Here is an 18,686-nt window from a genome sequence, read left to right as displayed (position 1 = left end):
TCGAGAGGACTGACTGTACAAAATATCACAGGGTACACTACTGTGTAGTGGGGGTTTCATAGCATTGTTCCGGACAACACCAAGGCTTTTCAACACGCAACTGCGTGCGCCTGTGCATAGAATGCACTGCCTGCGCAGAGCGCGTTTGGAATGATATTGGCTACACCAGGCTCACGGATAGCATGAGATCCAGATAATATGCATGCTGTAAAAATAGGATGGGTTCTATTTTGTACACAGCGCATGTGCGTTTTGCACACAGACTCGTCAGGTCTCCCGCACAAATACTCCCTTGCTTGGTGTAGCCGGGGGCTTTACACACTCGCATGGACAGTCAGCGCACGCATTTTCTGGTGTAGTCCGGCCGTTACTTCCGACGTTTCGTCGTCCGACTCTCCCCTTTACTAAGACTATCTCTAGCGCTAACACCGCACGCGTAGCCACGTAGTCAGAGTAACGAGATATCGGACTGGCATATTCCTCCTGTGTAGCGGAGGCAGGCGAGTGTGTGTGACTGCACGAGTGAGAGCGAGGGGGGGAGGGGGAGGTGAATCAGCAGTCTGCTCACGCGTCCCTCTCTTCGCTGCGAGCACACATGCTGAGCGGTACGGTACGGTACGGTACGGTACGGTACGGTACGGTGGTCACGGGCAGGTGAGGTGGTCCACTGCTGTGCTAGTGCAGGGGTTCTCAACCTGTGGGCCGGTACCCCCAGGAGGGGTCCCCAAATTATTTTGGGAGGCCCCCAGATGATTAAATTAATGTGCAACGTCATTTTCTCACTCAACAGTAAACAAACCAACATAAAGTTTAAGAGCATAGAGGGTATCTGTACATTTCTAAAGTGACAATTTGAGGACTTTTTAATACCTTTAAAATGACAAATTAAACAAATTGTCAAATATTAGAGGCAGAAATTGTGAAAATAGCCGGTGAGGCGCTGTGAGCTTGTAGATCAGCCATTTTCACAATAGAACCATGTTATACAAGATGTAATGCCTCAACTCTGCTGGGGTCCCCACTCCCCAGTTAAAATATGATTATTTTGGGGGTCACGGCCTGAAAAGGTTAAGAACCACTGTGCTATTGTGCAGCCTAGCACGGCTTTAGAAGGATAGCTGGCCACGGTCAGTTCAATTCAAAGGAGCTTTACTGCCATGAGAAAACACATAAACATGCATTTACATCCCAGATTATGTATTAAATCAAACCTAGATCAGATATGTCTGGAAGAATAATGAAGGTGTGTCAATAATATCAAGGATATTTAAAAGGTAGGGTAAATGATTATGCGATTTTGACAGGATAATAGGATTTTTATTTTTAGGGGTTAGGGATTATTGATTAATAATTGATAAGCAGTTATTCTCCTGAGAACCTGAATGTACTATTACTAGTTACAGACTGCATAGCACCTGAGACAGACCATGCTGAAAATCCTAGTGCTTAAATGAACCATTAAAGGCTCAAATCTACACATGTTGGCACACTGAATGGATGCATCATCTCCATACATAGTACTCTGCAGGTGTTGCAGGCACACTTCCATGGAGCACAGGGACATGCTGGGCCCCTGATTCAGCCCGGGAAAAAGAGTTGGAGAGGCCCTCATTGCGCGCTATAGAGAGAGATCTCTCACTATAGCGCTGCTGCTACTCAAAGATTTGCCATTTCAGATCATGACAAGTGACAAGCCAGTGGGCCAATTACTGTACATGAGTTATTTTCTGTCGTTGTCGGGTGGATGTCCAAAAACTTTGTTTCTCATTTATCATTTTAAAAATGATTTAAACTAGTGAAAACAGCCGATCTACAAGCACACAACGCCTCGCACCGCGAGGCGTTGTGTGCTTGTAGATCGGCTGTTTTCACTACTTTTGTGCAACGGCCTTGTATGATGAAGCAGGGCTTTACTTTGCGAAATCATTTGAAACTTGGAGATATAAGGTTTCTGCCCAACAGTGACAATTTACTTTTTTGGCCGCCAAGCCCCCAAAATGGAACGAAGGCCGACATTTTATTTTTATTTTTTTCCTAATGGCCGGCCTGGACCGGCCGGGAATGAACCGGCTGTTCGGGAGTTGTCCCGCTTTTCCCAATGGCCAGCACGTCCCTGATGGAGCATGTATTCTGGCAGTTGAGTGAATTGCCAGAACAGTTAGAGGTAGACGTGAGAGTGGAAGAGCATCATTTCAAACCAATAGGGCAGTGGGCGAGGGTTTTCTAGTGCCTCCCCCCTGGGCCTGATGAGAGGGGAAAGGAACTGGTTGGAATCACAGATATAAAGAGCTAGATGCCTCGTTCGCCTCTGCAGTTAATTGGAGCGATGTGCAAAAGTTCTACTCCGGACTTCCTGAAAAAACTAACGGAACGCTGTCAGTCAAAGTGACTACTGGCCAATCACAGCGTGTCTTTTCCGTGACTTATCCAAGGACCACAATTCAATACAACAGAGCCAGTTCCGATGTTGCGCTGCTTAGCTGTTCTCATAGGCTGCATACGTAAAGACCAGCCCCTACCTGCCTCTGATTGGCTTACCGACTTCCGTATGTGTGACGCACGTGGAAGCAATGAACACGGAAGCGACGAAGATTCCCTTAGTTGCTCAATGCATACGCCCCCTAGCCGAAGGAGGCGTCTACCTTTCTATGTCTATGGTTGGAATAACGTGTTCCTTCCACACGCTGCGTCCAAACGGGGAAACTCCCCCCTTAAGATAAGAAGCGGCTTGGACTCCACTGACCAATCACATGGATGAATTACATGGAGAGAATAATATTGAGAAGGTTATCATGTTGAGATGCGTTTATTTATTTCTGCAGCAAAATGATAAAAGTGAAATAACCAACGTTTAGAGAGAGAGAGAGAAGAGAGAGAGAGACAGAGAGAGAGTTAAACTAACAGGGAGGGCAACCCTACTATTAGTTCTATTTATAGTGGCTCATAGGAATAGACTATGTGACAACCAGGAATAGTTTGGTGACCACCGGAGACTCGGTTGACGGCCGGAATTTAGACGGCACCCGGGAGCAGGTTGGGTTAGCGCCCCAGCCTGTGTCTTCCGTGAGGAAGAAGCCCAACAAATCCACGGTGAGGCCTTTAGGAGGGCCATTCAACTGCAGCAGCTGAATGGAATGTTTGGATTGGGGTCTGGTGCAACGCACAGGTTCTGAACCTGGTGAGAACAGGGGAGGACCTGGTAAGACGTAGGAGGAGCCCGGCCAGGAGTCAACCCATAGAGCCTAGTTCTTCCACGCGCCAGAATGGCTCCCCAATCCTGGCAGAGTAGTTCCGGTGCTGCACATTGAGTGACCCTGTCTTTCCCTAATAGGACTGATCGTGGATAGCTACTGGGACGTAAGTCGGGACTTGATCAACCCCGGCTGGGTCACCTGGGCGAGGGTGTATGATGTTGCGAGACCCGAAACACCCGTCGACCCCAGGCTACATCACTGATGATACGTCCCAGCTGCATCCTTGTGATGTTTTTTACACTATTAGTTCTATTTATAGTGGCTCATAGGAATAGACTATGTGACAACCAGGAATAGTTTGGTGACCACCGGAGACTCGGTTGACGGCCGGAATTTAGACGGCACCCGGGAGCAGGTTGGGTTAGCGCCCCAGCCTGTGTCTTCCGTGAGGAAGAAGCCCAACAAATCCACGGTGAGGCCTTTAGGAGGGCCATTCAACTGCAGCAGCTGAATGGAATGTTTGGATTGGGGTCTGGTGCAACGCACAGGTTCTGAACCTGGTGAGAGCAGGGGAGGACCTGGTAAGACGTAGGAGGAGCCCGGCCAGGAGTCAACCCATAGAGCCTAGTTCTTCCACGCGCCAGAATGGCTCCCCAATCCTGGCAGAGTAGTTCCGGTGCTGCACATTGAGTGACCCTGTCTTTCCCTAATAGGACTGATCGTGGATAGCTACTGGGACGTAAGTCGGGACTTGATCAACCCCGGCTGGGTCACCTGGGCGAGGGTGTATGATGTTGCGAGACCCGAAACACCCGTCGACCCCAGGCTACATCACTGATGATACGTCCCAGCTGCATCCTTGTGATGTTTTTTACACTACTAAAAGAAAAAAAAATGAAAAAATACATTGTCCATTCATTTTTCCAACAGGATCCTGGATGGCTTGGTTCTAGGCTTAAAATAATAATAATTATCATAAGTATTTTGTAAATCTCTATGGGAAAAACAAATTGCAGATTTTGTAGTGGCACCAGAAAACCATGGCCACTGCTATGGCCTATTTCTCAGCCAAACAGGTGTATGTGATGTTTTTTTTCTCGATCTCATGGAAAACTCCCACACTGAGAAATGCAACAATATGAAGGACATGGATTTCACGTGCAGACCGCACAATGTTTGATACATATCATGGCCACTGGCCACATGCCCAGGCCCTGGCTACCATTACACCCAGCTGGGTCCTGTAACATCCTACACAAAGTGACAACTTGCTGCTTCTAGTTACTTTTGTATCAGGTCGTAGACGGAAGAAGACAGCCCATATATGTGTGGCTGATTCTACAGACAGGGATATCCATATATGGGCATAAAAGGGATTGTATGTATGATGTCAGATGTGTTAGACGTCATAGGACTTTGACATAACGAATAACTGAGTAAGCAGGTTTAGAGTCTCACAGCCTATCTCCATTTACAGTATACATGGATCTCCATATATGGGTACCAGGGGTCTCCATATGGCTAACTGGTCCGATATGCATCACTGGCTCAGTGGCGTTTGAAGCAACCCAGAAAACTGCCGGAAAGTACCTCGATTGGCACTGAAAAGTAGGCCAAGTGTTGAGCAAGATTTTTTTTTTTTTTTTGTCCCCAGCCTTTTCAAACAGTGTTGAGTTAGTTTCTAAGAAGTATGTGCTCAAATATTGACCATCCAACATGATGCTGCTACTGCTACAGTTATACTACTATGAATGGTCAAATTAAACAAAGCAACAAAGAGACCAAATAAAATATGTTTTTTTTTGTTTTTTTTTACTTTTGCGGAGGAAAAGTCTTCCCTTGAGGGACCGTCTGCCACATGTGCTTTGCTGTTCTGGTGTCTGTTTATGACTGTGCTACACTCTCTGTCTCTCTCTCTCTCTCTCTCTCTCTCTCTCTCTCTCTCTCTCTCTCTCTCTCTCTCTCTCTCTCTCTGTCTCTCTCTCTCTCTCTCTGTCTCTCTCTCCCCGCATTGCTCTCTCTCCTTCCCCTGGGTTTCTTTCACATGCTAATATATCGGGGCATTATTGTACAAGGCCGGCAGCCTGGAATGCCTCCCTCACAAAGGGAGGGAACGGACGGAGAGACGGACAGAAGGACAAAGACACAGAGTCGGAGAGAGAAGGAGAGAGAGAGAGAGAGAAGGAGAGAGAGAGAGAGAGAGAAGAGAGAGAGAGACAGAGAGAGAGTTAAACTAACAGGGAGGGCAATAAGCCGCTGTCTCTCTGTTCGGTGTTAGTAAAACAACACGAGTTCCAACTCTCCACCGACCACAACCTCATCAATTATATCACTCTCTCTCCCCCTCATGTCATCATCTCTCGGGGGGCTTGGAGCGCCGCCGCCCCGCTGTGGGGGTGTGGTCCGTGTGGGGAGGGGTGTGCGTGGGCCACAGGGCAATGAGGCTAGTAGCTGCTAGACACAATGGCTGAACTGATGGCTGTGTTGTTGCAGCAGACAATTGTTTACTGAGATGCTGTGTTCCGTGATAAATATAACAACTAGCAGGTGATGACGACTCGCTGGTGATACGAAACCAAATGATAACGCATTGTTGTTCAGAGTATGGCTGCTGTGTTTCAGTGCAGACTTTTTAGACAGACTTTCTTATTTTTTAGTCCAAAAGTATTTTGAGTTAGAGTAAAATGCCAGTCACATTTCAGTCATTCTTGTCTAGTTTTATTTTTAGTCTAGTTTCACTTAGGGTTGTTCGATATGGCCAAAAAATAAAATCTCGATTATTTTCTCTGAAATCCCGATTTTCGATTTCGATTTCGATTTTTTGTTAAAAGAATAATACATTGTTTCAACTATTTTGTTTTCATTTAAAAAATGCAAGGAAATGTTTTTTTTTTTCATTATTGTTTCATTTTTTGATTTTTTTTATATAGCCAAATAGCAAAATGCAATAAAACAATAAGGGTATTAATAATAATAACTTTAGTTGTGCAACAATCACATACAACTTAGCGTCCTTAGTGTTTCATTATCAATAGTGAGTGACAAAACAGCCAAAACAAGCCAGCTCTTGGAGGCTGGTGAGGCATTTTGGTAGGCATTTCGCCTACCAAAATGTAATTCCTGGCTACGCCCCTGCCCTGCACCACTCATGCACGGAGATGTTGACTGATTGTAAACGGACTTAACGGAGGCGAAGCGCTTCGCTTCCCGACGCAAAATTAACACAGTGACAGGGACAGTAGGACTAGGAGTAGACTACAGTCAGTAGGTGGGTAACACAGAATTAATAAGCTTCTTTCAAACTACAACAAGTAAGTAAGTTTACCAGCTCAGCAGCGTTTTGTTCTGTTTGCTGCTTGAACCATCGCGAGTGAGCGCAGTGCGCTGGTGAACTCTGCTCAGTCTGACGTGCGCTAAACGCGCATCAAAGAAATTACACATCAGATAGAAAGTAGTATTAATTTGGTGTCGGACCTTGTCGTCCTGCTTTAGGAGGACGGGGCTGTGTACTTTTTGCGCGTGCAAGGCTCCAATGAGTAAGAATTTCCCTAATTAAAGTGAAAATCGATTTTACGATTTCCATTTTTTTAAATCTTCCAAAGGAAAAAAACCGGGTTACGATTAAAAATCGATTAATCGAACAACCCTAGTTTCACTATAAGACTTTTGTCAGCTAAATCTACAGACTTCATTTAGTCAAGACATATCTTGGCAGGCCTTGATGCCGTTGCCATGCCTGATTTATACGTGCCAAAAACAGCTTGTAGATCAGCTATTTACGGAGCGCAACATCCGTGCACAACCAAGCATACGATGTGTTTTAGTTCCACTAGATCTCTTCTCCACTAGTCCCTCCCTAACATTTAGTCTACGCTAGTTTTTATTCATCGAAGAAACTGGCAATATATTTAGGGATAGTTTTCTTATGTTTTATGTTTTGCTTAGATTTCGTCAGTGGAAAGAGGTAGTCAACGGACATTTTCCAGTCGTAGTTTTGGTCGTCAAAATGAACCGTGCCGTGTTTGACTTTCGTTGTAGTCATAATTATAATCTTAGAGCACCTGGCTCACTTAATGCTCAGTGTGAGAGGATAGAGACAGACAAAGAGGATAGATAGAGACAGAGAGAGAGAGACTGACAGGCCTGAATAGACCCCTCCGTGCTCACACCCCGACCCCAGACCACCACCTTAGCCCCCCCAAAACACCCCCCAACCCCACGGAGCCAGAGAGCAGGTGGGCCAATTAGTGTCCCCAGGGACCCCCGCAGATGCGCGTGAAGCTCCGCTATAATTGGTTTTCTCATCTATGAATTATTAATCACAGCTCTCTCTTTGAGGAGCCAGGGGGGTTGAGATTGACAGGACGGGGTTCTGACACGCCGTGGCCTCCCCTGACAGACAAACACTCCAGTTTAACCCCCATGTGCCGTGTTACCACTTCTCTAGACAAAGAGCAGGAGAGCCACGGACAATCATGATGAAGACCCTGCGGGCAATCACACACTGACCTCGCCTCACCACCGGTGTTCGCTCTAAGGCCACGTTTACTCGACACCGGTCTGTAGGGAAGGGGCTGCACGATTTTGGGAAAATATCTAATTGCAATTTTTCAGAGTAATATTGCGATTGCGATGAAAGATCTCAGTAATGGTATTGTCTGCCTCTCATTATTGTCAAGGAAGAAAGTATGTCGCTGCCTTAATTTCATCAAGGCAAAAAAAAATGCACCCTAAGACACACCATAAGTTTCACATGTGTGCAGGGGACGGAGGAGGGGAGCCACCGTCACACAGAAATCACTTTTGCGATTATTATGCACCTTTGCGATTTGCTAATTGCGTGGTTCCAAATCGCGATTTCGGTTTAAAAACGATTAATTGTACAACCCTAAAATGTCTCACATTTAATCCAGCGTTCAGACGGACACCGCAACTATATGCACCGTGAGCCGGCCCGTGACATCACATGTTTTGTCGTTTGCTTCGTTTCTCAGATTTCCCATTAACTTTACTATACATTAAGCACGCAAAACATTCCTTGGGCTAAAAACAGCTCTCACAAAACTGTGAAAAGTGATGACTCATCACTAAACCATAGTTTTGTGGGGCTGTTTTTCAGTACAAAGGAATGTTTTCTGTGCAGAACAAATGCTTGCAATGGATTAAGAATCATGAAAAAACCCTAGTTTGATCGCTCATATGCTACTTAAAGCAAATTTATTTTTTGTATTTTTTTCTTGTATTGTAAAGTTAATGGGACACAAACTTTCAGCAGCTTTTTTATGAGGTTTCCCCCGGGAGTTGAATTTCAAACTTTTAGTACATGTTATTACACACCTTTAGAAACACATTGGTGAAAACATTTCTTGGTAACGATTTAGTTACCAGATATGTCAAATATTTTTTTTTGTGAATATTTTGTTTTTATTTTCAATTTTCTCAAAAGTATACAATGCACAACAAACACACAATTCTCCCATTCCCCCTCCCCACACCCCACATACAAACCCACATACAAACAAAACATAAACATAGTACAAATAATAGTACATAAAAGAAATAATAGAAAATAAAATAAAACAAGAAGAGACAATTATACTGTATAAACATTAGATAGCTTCAGGAGGCAACCGACCAGACTGAGGCAGGTATAAATAACTTACAACATCTCTGACACAGGTAATGACAACGTTTCCATATGGGTCAAATAGGGTTGCCAGATTTTCAAGAAAGTCTCAAATCCTGTTTGACTTCTCAGAATATAAGTAATTTTTTCTAGCGGAACACAGCTGTTCATTTCTGCGAACCATTTTGCAATGGGGACGGGGGAGTCAGACTTCCAAGTTATTGAAATACATTTCCTAGCAACTCCGAGTGCCACCTCGATAAACTTTATTTTGTGTTTTCTTATATTTGCACTGATGGTGGTGAAATTGCCCAATAGGCAAAGTTCAGGGTCTAATGGGAAGGGGGCATCTATAATGTTAGCCAGTGTATCACAGAGATCATACCAGAATGTTTTAACCTTAACACATTGCCATGTACAATGTAAAAAGGAGCCCTCTTCTGTGCCACATCTAAAACACATGTCTGATATCTCAGATTTGTATCTATGCAACTTTTGAGGTGTATAATAAAGTTGGTGGAGAAAATTATAGTGGGTCAATCTGTACCTGGAATTAATTGTAGATATGTCAAATATTTGATAAAATGCCCTTACTATATGCAACTGTGGGAACCATAAGAACGATTCACAACCCATAATCTGTGTAGGTCATAATGCTATCTAATGGAGCAGCACCCTGCTTGTTGTTGACTCCCTGGTGTGAGGAGAGACAGAAACAGCCTCTGTGTCTCACCAGGTGTTTGTCCCTAAATATTTCATGAGGGCTCAGCAGAGCGCCGTGCCGTGCCGTGCCGTGCCGCGCCGTGCCGTGCCGCGCCGCGTTGCTGACACAACAAAGGCCGTTTTCAGAGGCCGGGACAAGCAGAGGACTCACAGTGGGAAACACAGAGGCCTGTCAGTCCTGCTCTGGGACGCAAAACAATCTCCAGCACTGCTAAAATTAACCCATTTAGGCCTGAACACATTATGACGCAATATTTTATGCTTTAACTATTGAAAAATAGCAGATATACAAGCTCACAGCGCGGCACCGAGTGCCGCGCTGCGAGCTTGTAGATCTGCTATTTTTGAAAAAATCTTGAAAATTTGAATTTTGACCCGATTCTATAAGTGTCTTTTATATCCTTCTAAGATTTTTGGAAAAAAACTATGTTTCTATGTCAGCAATCTGGCCAGCCATCGTCAAAGAAAAGGTCCTTTTCACTTAACTGGAGCTCAGTTAGTCTGTTCTTGAGAGACTACTATGTCAGTGGTTCTCAAACTTTTCACGTGAAGGACTCCCAAAATTATATTTGTTTGGCCACGGACCCCCATCTCAAAATATCTAGTTCCAGGGACCACCCAGAAGCAAAATTTGAGTTACAAACGTTCGCTTTGAAAATACATATATTCAAAGATTTGCACACATTTTCACAACTTTTTCAAAAATAGCAGATCTACAAGCTCGCAGCGCGCTGTGAGCTTGTAGATCTGCTATTTTTCACTGGTTAAAACATTCAATAATTCTAACCCTAAATGGGTTAACCCATTTGGACCGGGAAAGGCAATATCTGTGTCCCGTTAAGATCTGAACCGCTTTAAACATTATTTTATGCTTCAGCAGATCTACAAGCTCACAGCACGGCACTGCTGGTAGATCTGCTATTTTTGAAAAATCGAGATTTTGTAACTCAAATATTTGCTTCTGGGGGGGTCCTTGATACATAATATTTTAAAAACACATATAATTCTAGGGGGTCCTTGACATGAAAAAAAGTTTGAGGACCACCGACGTATAAACATGCGTTTTTCAAAAAAAGGTACTTTCTCCGAAATCAAACTTTTCGTCGGGAAGCTCCGGTTCGACTACAAAAAGACGCCACTCGCGACTTCTGAAAAGATTTACCTCGAATTAGAGTTCGGAAAATCTGCACGTCGGAAAGTCGGAACTTTCCGAAGAAAGGTTTTGTTTTCGGAGAGACTATTTAGAAGACATTTATACAATCGAGTCAAAAATATTCAAAGACTTGCACCGTTCAAAAATAGCAGATACACAAGCTCACAGCGTGGCACTCGGTGCCGCGCTGTAAGCTTGTATATCTGCTATTTTTCAATAGCCAAAGTATAACAAAGAATTGGTTAACAAGTGTGACACAGAATGATATGCGTTCCCGGTTTAAATGACTTAAATTAGGGAAAAGTGGGCAAAGCTGGAGGGCCGTGTTGCTGCATAGCTGTGACATACCAGCTAAAGACTGCTTCTCTGCTCACTGCAGGCATTCCACAGAAATATGGAGAAAAAAAGAAAAAAATGGTGTGAGGGAGAAAAATGCACCAAACAATGAACTTTCTGTTGGAGGAGGTTTTCAGTGAAACAGCCATGAAGGAGATGATATGCGGTTGAAGGGAGAAGGGTGCCGAGTTTGACTTCTGAGCACGGAGAGGACAAGCGTGGACATCCATACCAGATAAAAGCCCCACAAAGAGAACTGTATGTGAGCGGGAGAATATCTGCATTCACACACGAAGACGTCATCCCAGGAACATGGAAGGGCCACGGACCCCTCCACCCCCCTTTTTTATTCTTTACATCCCCGGGTGTTATAGGAGAGGAGAGCACAGCCTCTACACATCAAACCACCGTCAACTTAACCAGTCAGAAATCTGGGATTAGGGCAGATGAGCCGACTCAGCAACAGGCATTGACCCTTAAAGCTTGCCCACCTGCCCTCGGCAGGTAAATAAAATCATAAAATCTTCGGGCAGGTGAAGTTTGCTTTCAGGTTGGGGTTAGGGTTAGGCTCATTTAAGAGTCAACCGTCTATAAACACAACACAAGATATCTGTCTAATATGTCTAAACACCTGAACATGTCTTCTGGTCTGCACAGCCACAGAAAGTGAAAAAGAAAAAAAGTGTTTAAATTGAACGATAATTCAAATTTTACCTATCATTATTTATTAATGGATAATTTACTTTTCAGGCAAGTGGGCATGACCTTTGGGCAAGTAGAACATGACCTGTACCTTGCCCAACGGGCAAGTGACTTTGAGACATTAGTGTCAACCCCGCTGCAGCAAGATCATATTCCAGAAACGAATGGATTTGGCGAGTGATAAAAAAAAATGTTTTTTTCTTATTTTTTCTATTGCAAATCAATACAAACTCAATACAAGCATGTCAAGCATCAATCTTCGTCAACATGGCTGGCAAACCACAACCTCCACCCCTGATTTCTCACATGTCCCCTGCTCTAGCGCCACCATGAGGCTGCGTGTATACATGCGACCTTACTGTCGGCTTATCTCCCGATTAGGGAGTCCTTGGTTTGTACTGTAGGACTTTGTTGTTGACCCGAGCCACAACAGGCTGCATACAGTAAGTTGTTCTTAATATATATATATATTTTTGCAGTACCCCCTTTACACTGATTTCAGAAGCCAAGTACCCACTTCCACTGACTACAGCAAAATTGACATCAAAAGTCCAGTTCCAATGCCAATATGTTCAAAATAAAACAGCATAATGGCAAAAAAAAAAAACATTGCTTTCTATTCAATAACAGTTACTGCTAGTCAAGTAATTGATGTAATTTGGTTTAGAAATGAGCAGGTTCATTCACTCACACACACACACACCCCCCTCACACTGCATAAGGCAGCCAGTAGTTGACCTGAGTCCCCTCAGGCTGCATAAGGCACCCAGCAGGAGTGTGCAGGGACCAGGGGACAACTAGAGGGTCAGTGTACCAGTCAGTCAGACAGTCAGGCCAGCCAGCAGCCAGCCAGCCAGCCAGTCAGACAGACAGACAGACAGACAGACAGACAGACAGACAGACAGACAGACAGACAGACAGACAGACAGACAGACAGACAGACAGTCAGTCAGTCAGTCAGTCCACATGTCTCCAGCTCCATATCAAGCACAGTGACATGAACACCTTCTATAAATACCCCAGTGTCAGGGATGCCTTTCCTGGAAGGCTCCAGAGAGCTGGCACGGCACAGGGAGCTGGGTGGAGCTGAGGTGATGGGTGGAGCTGGGTGATGGTGCCAAGGCACACTGTAGCGTTGCCATCTAGTATTGGTGAGGCGGGGCAAAAGGCAAAACTATCTTTTTACCCATTTCCGAACATCATTTAAAGAGTAGTTCAACATTATAAAGATTTTTTTTTCTATTGATTACTCACGCCATGGAGACTTGAGTTCAATAATATTTTTTAGTTTTTTTGTCGCATTTCTAAGACACAGATGTGATTACAATAAATGTAACCCCATTGTTTTGGTCCCCTTCCAGAATCAATGGGGGTACATTTTGTAGAATCAGGTTTTTGAATAGAAAAAGTCATTTTGGGGGGGTGAACTACTCCTTTAACACACAGGGTGCCTATCCCGACTAAAGTTGGGATTTGAAATCCAACCGTTGAGCGCACAAAAGGGACACAGACGGGTACATCGGGGTACTCGGACGATTTAACGAAGTCACTGACACCATGAGACCTACAACATATCGCTCAGATTGGCGGCGCAATGTAAGTATAGCAGCCCGAACCTCTAGTAAGAATAAAACTAGGTTCAAGGCCAAACCAACTCACCTGGTTGTTCCAGGCGCAGTAGAGATCACAGATCTGGCCCCAGTTGTTGTTGATCACACAGTCTAGGACCTTGAGGTGAGCCATGATGATATGAAGCTATAACCATCCAGACTCCAAACCGACCCCGCTACACGTTCACCTCAGATCGCCTCTTTACCGGCGGAGCCCCGTGGTCTGCCGCGCTGCCTGACGCCACCCTGACCCAGGGTGGGGATGTCTGGGTGGGGGGAGGGTGGAGGAGGGGAGCAGAGGGGGGAGGAAGGAGGCATGAGGAGGAGGTTCTGGGTCCTACTGCGTTCCCCGTCGGCTACGGGACGTCCTAGGAGCAGTATGTTAATGAGAAGACAGACGCAGTAGCGTATTCCTCCCTCCCTAAAAGTAACTGCCAAAAAAACAACCTCTCAGGACAATGAGGATGAGTTCATCTGAAACAGTAGCAGCAGCAGAAGCAAAAAAATAAAAACGTTGCTGCCAACTGTACAAGTCTAGTATCGGGTCATCGGCGATAATGAGAAGAGAGCGCAGCACTGTACCTCAGGGGAAGAATATGCCACCCCTCCCTCCCCAAAAGAAACTGCAAAAAAACAACCTCTCAGGACGATGAGGATGAGTTCATCTGAAACAGTAGCAGCAGCAGAAGAAAAAAAATAAAACGTTGTTGCCAACTGTACAAGTCTAGTATCCGGTTATCTGCGATAATGAGAAGACAGACGCAGTACCGTGTACCGCAGGAGAAGAATATGCCACCCCTCCCTCCCCAAAAGAAACTGCCAAAAAAACAACCTCTCACGACAATGAGGATGAGTTCCTCTAAAACAGCAGCAGCAGCGCGAGCAAAAAAATAGTATGCTGTTGGCAACTGTACAAGTCTAGTGTCCGGTCATTCGGCGAGCTGCAATGAGAGACGTCGTCACCATGACCAGGAGGGGACCAGAAGTAGAAGATGAGTCCCAAGAGGAGTCCCGCAGACTGACCAAGCAGGTTCCTCATCTTCCTCCGCATCGGTCTTGTACTCTAGTTTATCTCACGTCCCGTCCCGTCTCTGTCCCTCTCAATCTCTCTCTGGCTATTTCCCTCCTCTGTATTTTAGACTCTCTCTCTCTCTCTCTGATGGCGGGTGCCTCCCAGTGCCTGTCTCAGCGGCGGTACCCAGCTCTCGGAGGAAGAGGAGGAGGAGGATGGTGTCTATGCCTTCAGCCCTTCACTCACAGACGACAAGGATGAGAGTCGGACAGGATGGCACCGACAGACACTCCCCGGTCTTGGATCTCGGCCCGAGCCTCGATGTCGCTCGCCTGTCTGTCCGTCCGTCCGTCGTCCCGTCCTTCCTCGACACACACGGTCCAAGATGAGAGGGAAGGTAAGGTTGAGCGCCTTAAAAGTCAGGGCTGCTGGTGATCAGCAGGTAGTTAGCGGGCTCCCCTCTGTCGCATGTAAAGGACAGTAGCATCTTGTATGTGTCTTACGACGATGTAGAACCTGCAGAGGAGAGGCTAGGCAGCATCCTGCAGCCTGCGTCTGCTAACTCCTGAGAGTGACTCAGCACTTTGCTGGCAATGCGGCGCTCTCTTCCTCTCTCTTTCTCTATGTCTCTCTCTCTCTTTCTCTGTCTCTCGCTTTCTTTCGCTCTCGTTATTTATGTCATTACTCTGCAAAAACTCCACGTTTGCTTTGAATGGGGACACGCTTCGCGAATGAGGCCAGGTTAGTTCTGCAGCACCCCCCCCCCCCCCCCCCCCCACCCTGAGGAGGGTGGGGGGTGGAGTGGGGGGTGGTGTGTGTGTGGTGTGTGTGTGTGTGTGGGGGGGGGGGGGGGGGGCTGCTGATTGCGATAAAAGAGCATCCAGTTAAAAGACTTCCCCTCGGTGATCTCTGCTGCGCTGCGGCATGTCAAAGGGAAGTGAAGCCTTTAGGAAGAGAGAGGAAGAATGCAGGAAATGCATTTTTTAGCAGCGACTGAGAGCAGAGAGAGAGAGAGAGAGAGAGAGAGAGAGAGAGAGAGAGAGAGAGAGAGAGAGAGAGAGGTGGTGAGGACCCACTGGACGCCCCGTAAACAGTCTGTCTGCCTCTCTGCTCACCAGCCTTTGATGTCCAGGGACGTCCAGGTGGTTGTGATCGGGACATTAGCGGTTTAGCCGTTTAAGGGGCGACAGTGGCTCAGGGGTAGAGTTGCCGTCTTAGAGCACGGGATCAGGACATTAGCTGTTTAGCCAGTCAGTCCTGTACTAAGTAAAAGTAAAAACCCACGTTTATAACTAACAACGCCGCAGCCAATTAGACCAAGACGAGTACAGCAGCCTAAGGAAGGAGGCTAACGCGTTCATAAATGTTTAATAATGCACTGTAAGTGCAACAATTCACTCAGGTTGCACGCTTTGTATGAAGCCTCTCTCTATCTGTCTCTCTGTCTCTGTCTCTGTCTCTCTCTCTCTCTCTCTCTCTCTCTCTCTCTGAATGGATTAGGAGAAATACCAACACTAGAGCTCACCACCGCATGTCTGCTGTAGATACATTGCCCAAAAAAAGAAACATTATATTAAAATGAATATCAGCGAATAATCGGCTTTGATGTACAGTAGTCAAATAGTGAATTGATATTAGAATATTCTGTGAATGCCCTGATACACACTAATGCTGGCAAGTCCATAATGTACTGTTCTGGCCCAGACCACATGCATTACATTAGTATTAGAACCAGCATTTAGGCAACTACTCGATTCTTAATTTCAAGGACCTCCCATGTGTGTAAAAAATGGAACCGAATGGACATTTGGTTCCATTTGTACACTCTCAGAGTTACAGACCTCTAAGGGATGATATGATGATATGATTTACGATATACAAATGTTCAAGAAATAAGCATGACAGAGCTGTAGTCGAGGCTGATGCAGTCAAATCCATGACGAAACAAAGACAGTGGAGGAACAGGAGTGGAAAAGAAACCTAAGAATAATCACATAAGACTTGTGTGATCAAGTCCAAGTCTTCTGAGATGGCTGGTGTCGCCGGTCGCGTGTACAGAGTTATGCAACAGATAGAACACCACCGTCATCAGAGATGAGTGGAATTAGATCAGCCTGACAACTCCTCTCATAACTCAGTCTGGAGACTAGACCTTTCACACCTGCATGTTTCACTCTAGATTTTAACTACTTCAGACATAAATTCCAGCTTTAACTTTTGAAAAATAGCAGATATACTACAAGCTCGCAGTGCGGCACGCAAGCTTGTAGATCTGCTATTTTTTTAAATGAATCATGAAAATGTGTATTTTTTTTAAGTAAACATTTGTAACTCAAATATTTGCTTCCTGTGACGTAATATTTTGAGATGGGGGTTGACATGGAAAAAGTTTGAGAACCACTGACGTAGAAACATGCGTTTTTTCAAAAACCTTGAAAGGATTTAGAAGACTTTTATAGATATATATATATTTATAGAATCGGGTCAAATATATTCAAAGACTTTTTCCAATTTTTCCAAAATAGCAGATCTACAAGCTTGCAGCTTGGCACTCGGTGCTGCGCTGTGAGCTTGCAGATCTGCCATTTTTCACTAGCTAAAGCATAAAATGATGGTAAAAGTAATAGTGCGTTCTCGGATTAAATGGGCTAGACATACTGTATTCACCACAGCCATGCATAATTCACTATGTATGCAGTACGACGTGCACATGGTCTTGACTCGCTACATACAAGGGCACGTTTAAGATATGCGTCCCCCCCGGCGAATGACATGAATGGGACGCGTATGTTTCTACTGCTAGGAGAGACAAAACATGACAAGTGGCCAAATGGGAAGCAGAGATCTGCTGTTCTCTCCCCTAAAAGTATCCTGGCTGGGGATTAAGGGATGGGACGATATGAAAATCTCATATCACGATTATTGTGACAAAAGAAATTGTGTCAAAATCCATTAACCTGGGGTGGAACATTTTCCCAAAAATAGCCGCTCTACAAGCTCAGTGTTGTGAGCTTGTAGATCTGGTATTTTCGGCAACTTTAGAGGTTGGTGTAGAGGGGGAAAGGGATCAAACCAAGTACAGATTTACTAAGGTTAAGTAAGTATAGTTAAATGTCTGAAACAAACTAAACAAAAACATTAATTTACACAACACTGATGATAAGTCAATGAAGCCATCTACAGTATGAAATCTGTGTGAAACACAAAGCAACAGTGTAACATGTATGTAACGTGTGTGTGTGTGTGTGTGTGTGTGTGTGTGTGTGTGTGTGTGTGTGTGTGTGTGTGTGTGTGTGTGTGTGTGTGTGTGTGTGTGCGTGTGTGTGTGTGTGTGTGTGTGTGTTGGACAGCCTACACACATGACAGGAATAGAGCAGTTGAAAGTAAAATCATCGGACACACCCCCTGCTGTCAATATAATCCAATCAATGTGGAGTTATGGATCGGGTGACGCTCACTGGGTGGGTGCACGTGCACACGTGCACACACACACACACACACACACACACACACACACACACACACACACACACACACACACACACACACACACACACACACACACACACACACACACACACACACACACACACGGAGAGAGAGAGAAAGGGAGAGAGTAAATCAATGTCTCACGCCCTCCTGATCAAAACAAGGCAGACAGCGCATGCGTGTGTTGTGCATGCTGAGGTTAACTCATCTCTGTCTCTGGAACAGAGACATGATGTTAACTCCTTCCTGTCAGCCAGTCTGGGACACACAGTTCATAGATAGAGATGGTTTCCCCCCTGAGCTTGTAGATCTGCTATTGTTTTTTTTTGTCTTTGCAAATCTTTGAATATATCTTTTTAAAAGTGAACGTTTGTGACTCAAATGTTTGCTTCTGGGGTTGTCCCTGGAACAACATATTTTGAGATGGGGGTCCGTGGCCAAATACATGTAATTTTGGGGGTCCTTGACATGAAAAGAGTTTGAGAACCACTGATTTAGAAGAAGGACTTAGAAGAAATGTATAGAATCTGGTCAAAATATATATATATTTTTTTAAATAACAGATATACAAGCGTGTGAGCTTGCACCCATTCGGGTGAAGAAATCAAAGATTGACTCTGTAATCTTTTAATTAAATATCCCGACTATTAGGAATTTATGGAAGATGGTTCTGAACACATTGCTTGTTAGACCACTTCAAATGCTCTCATCTTAAAATAATAAAGAAAATAGCTCTCAATGCACATTGAGAGCTTGTAGATCGGCTATTTGTGCTGTGCAACATGCTGGCTTCTATTGAATCAAAATGACTGACTTCAGTGTTGGCGACTGAGAAGTTTAA

At 44.9% G+C, this 18,686-nt stretch overlaps 1 protein-coding gene across 1 annotated transcript in view; it reads right to left on the bottom strand.

Moving 5' to 3' along the window:
- Positions 1–13,477, bottom strand: part of LOC308307234 (rho GTPase-activating protein 21-B-like) — a gene marked incomplete at both ends in the record, with an annotated part of 201,546 nt that extends 188,069 nt beyond the window's left edge. The window contains one exon of the mRNA XM_080752407.1: positions 13,394–13,477. Within this exon, the coding sequence (XP_080608533.1) occupies positions 13,394–13,477 (84 nt within the window). The remainder of the gene's footprint in view (positions 1–13,393) is intronic.
- Between the last annotated feature and the right edge of the window lie 5,209 nt (positions 13,478–18,686).

The sequence above is a fragment of the Nannobrachium achirus genome (genome assembly GCF_963921795.1).
Source record: "Nannobrachium achirus genome assembly, chromosome: 21".
NCBI classification, from domain to species: Eukaryota; Metazoa; Chordata; class Actinopteri; order Myctophiformes; family Myctophidae; genus Nannobrachium; species Nannobrachium achirus.
This window is presented reverse-complemented; position numbering and strand designations above follow the sequence as displayed.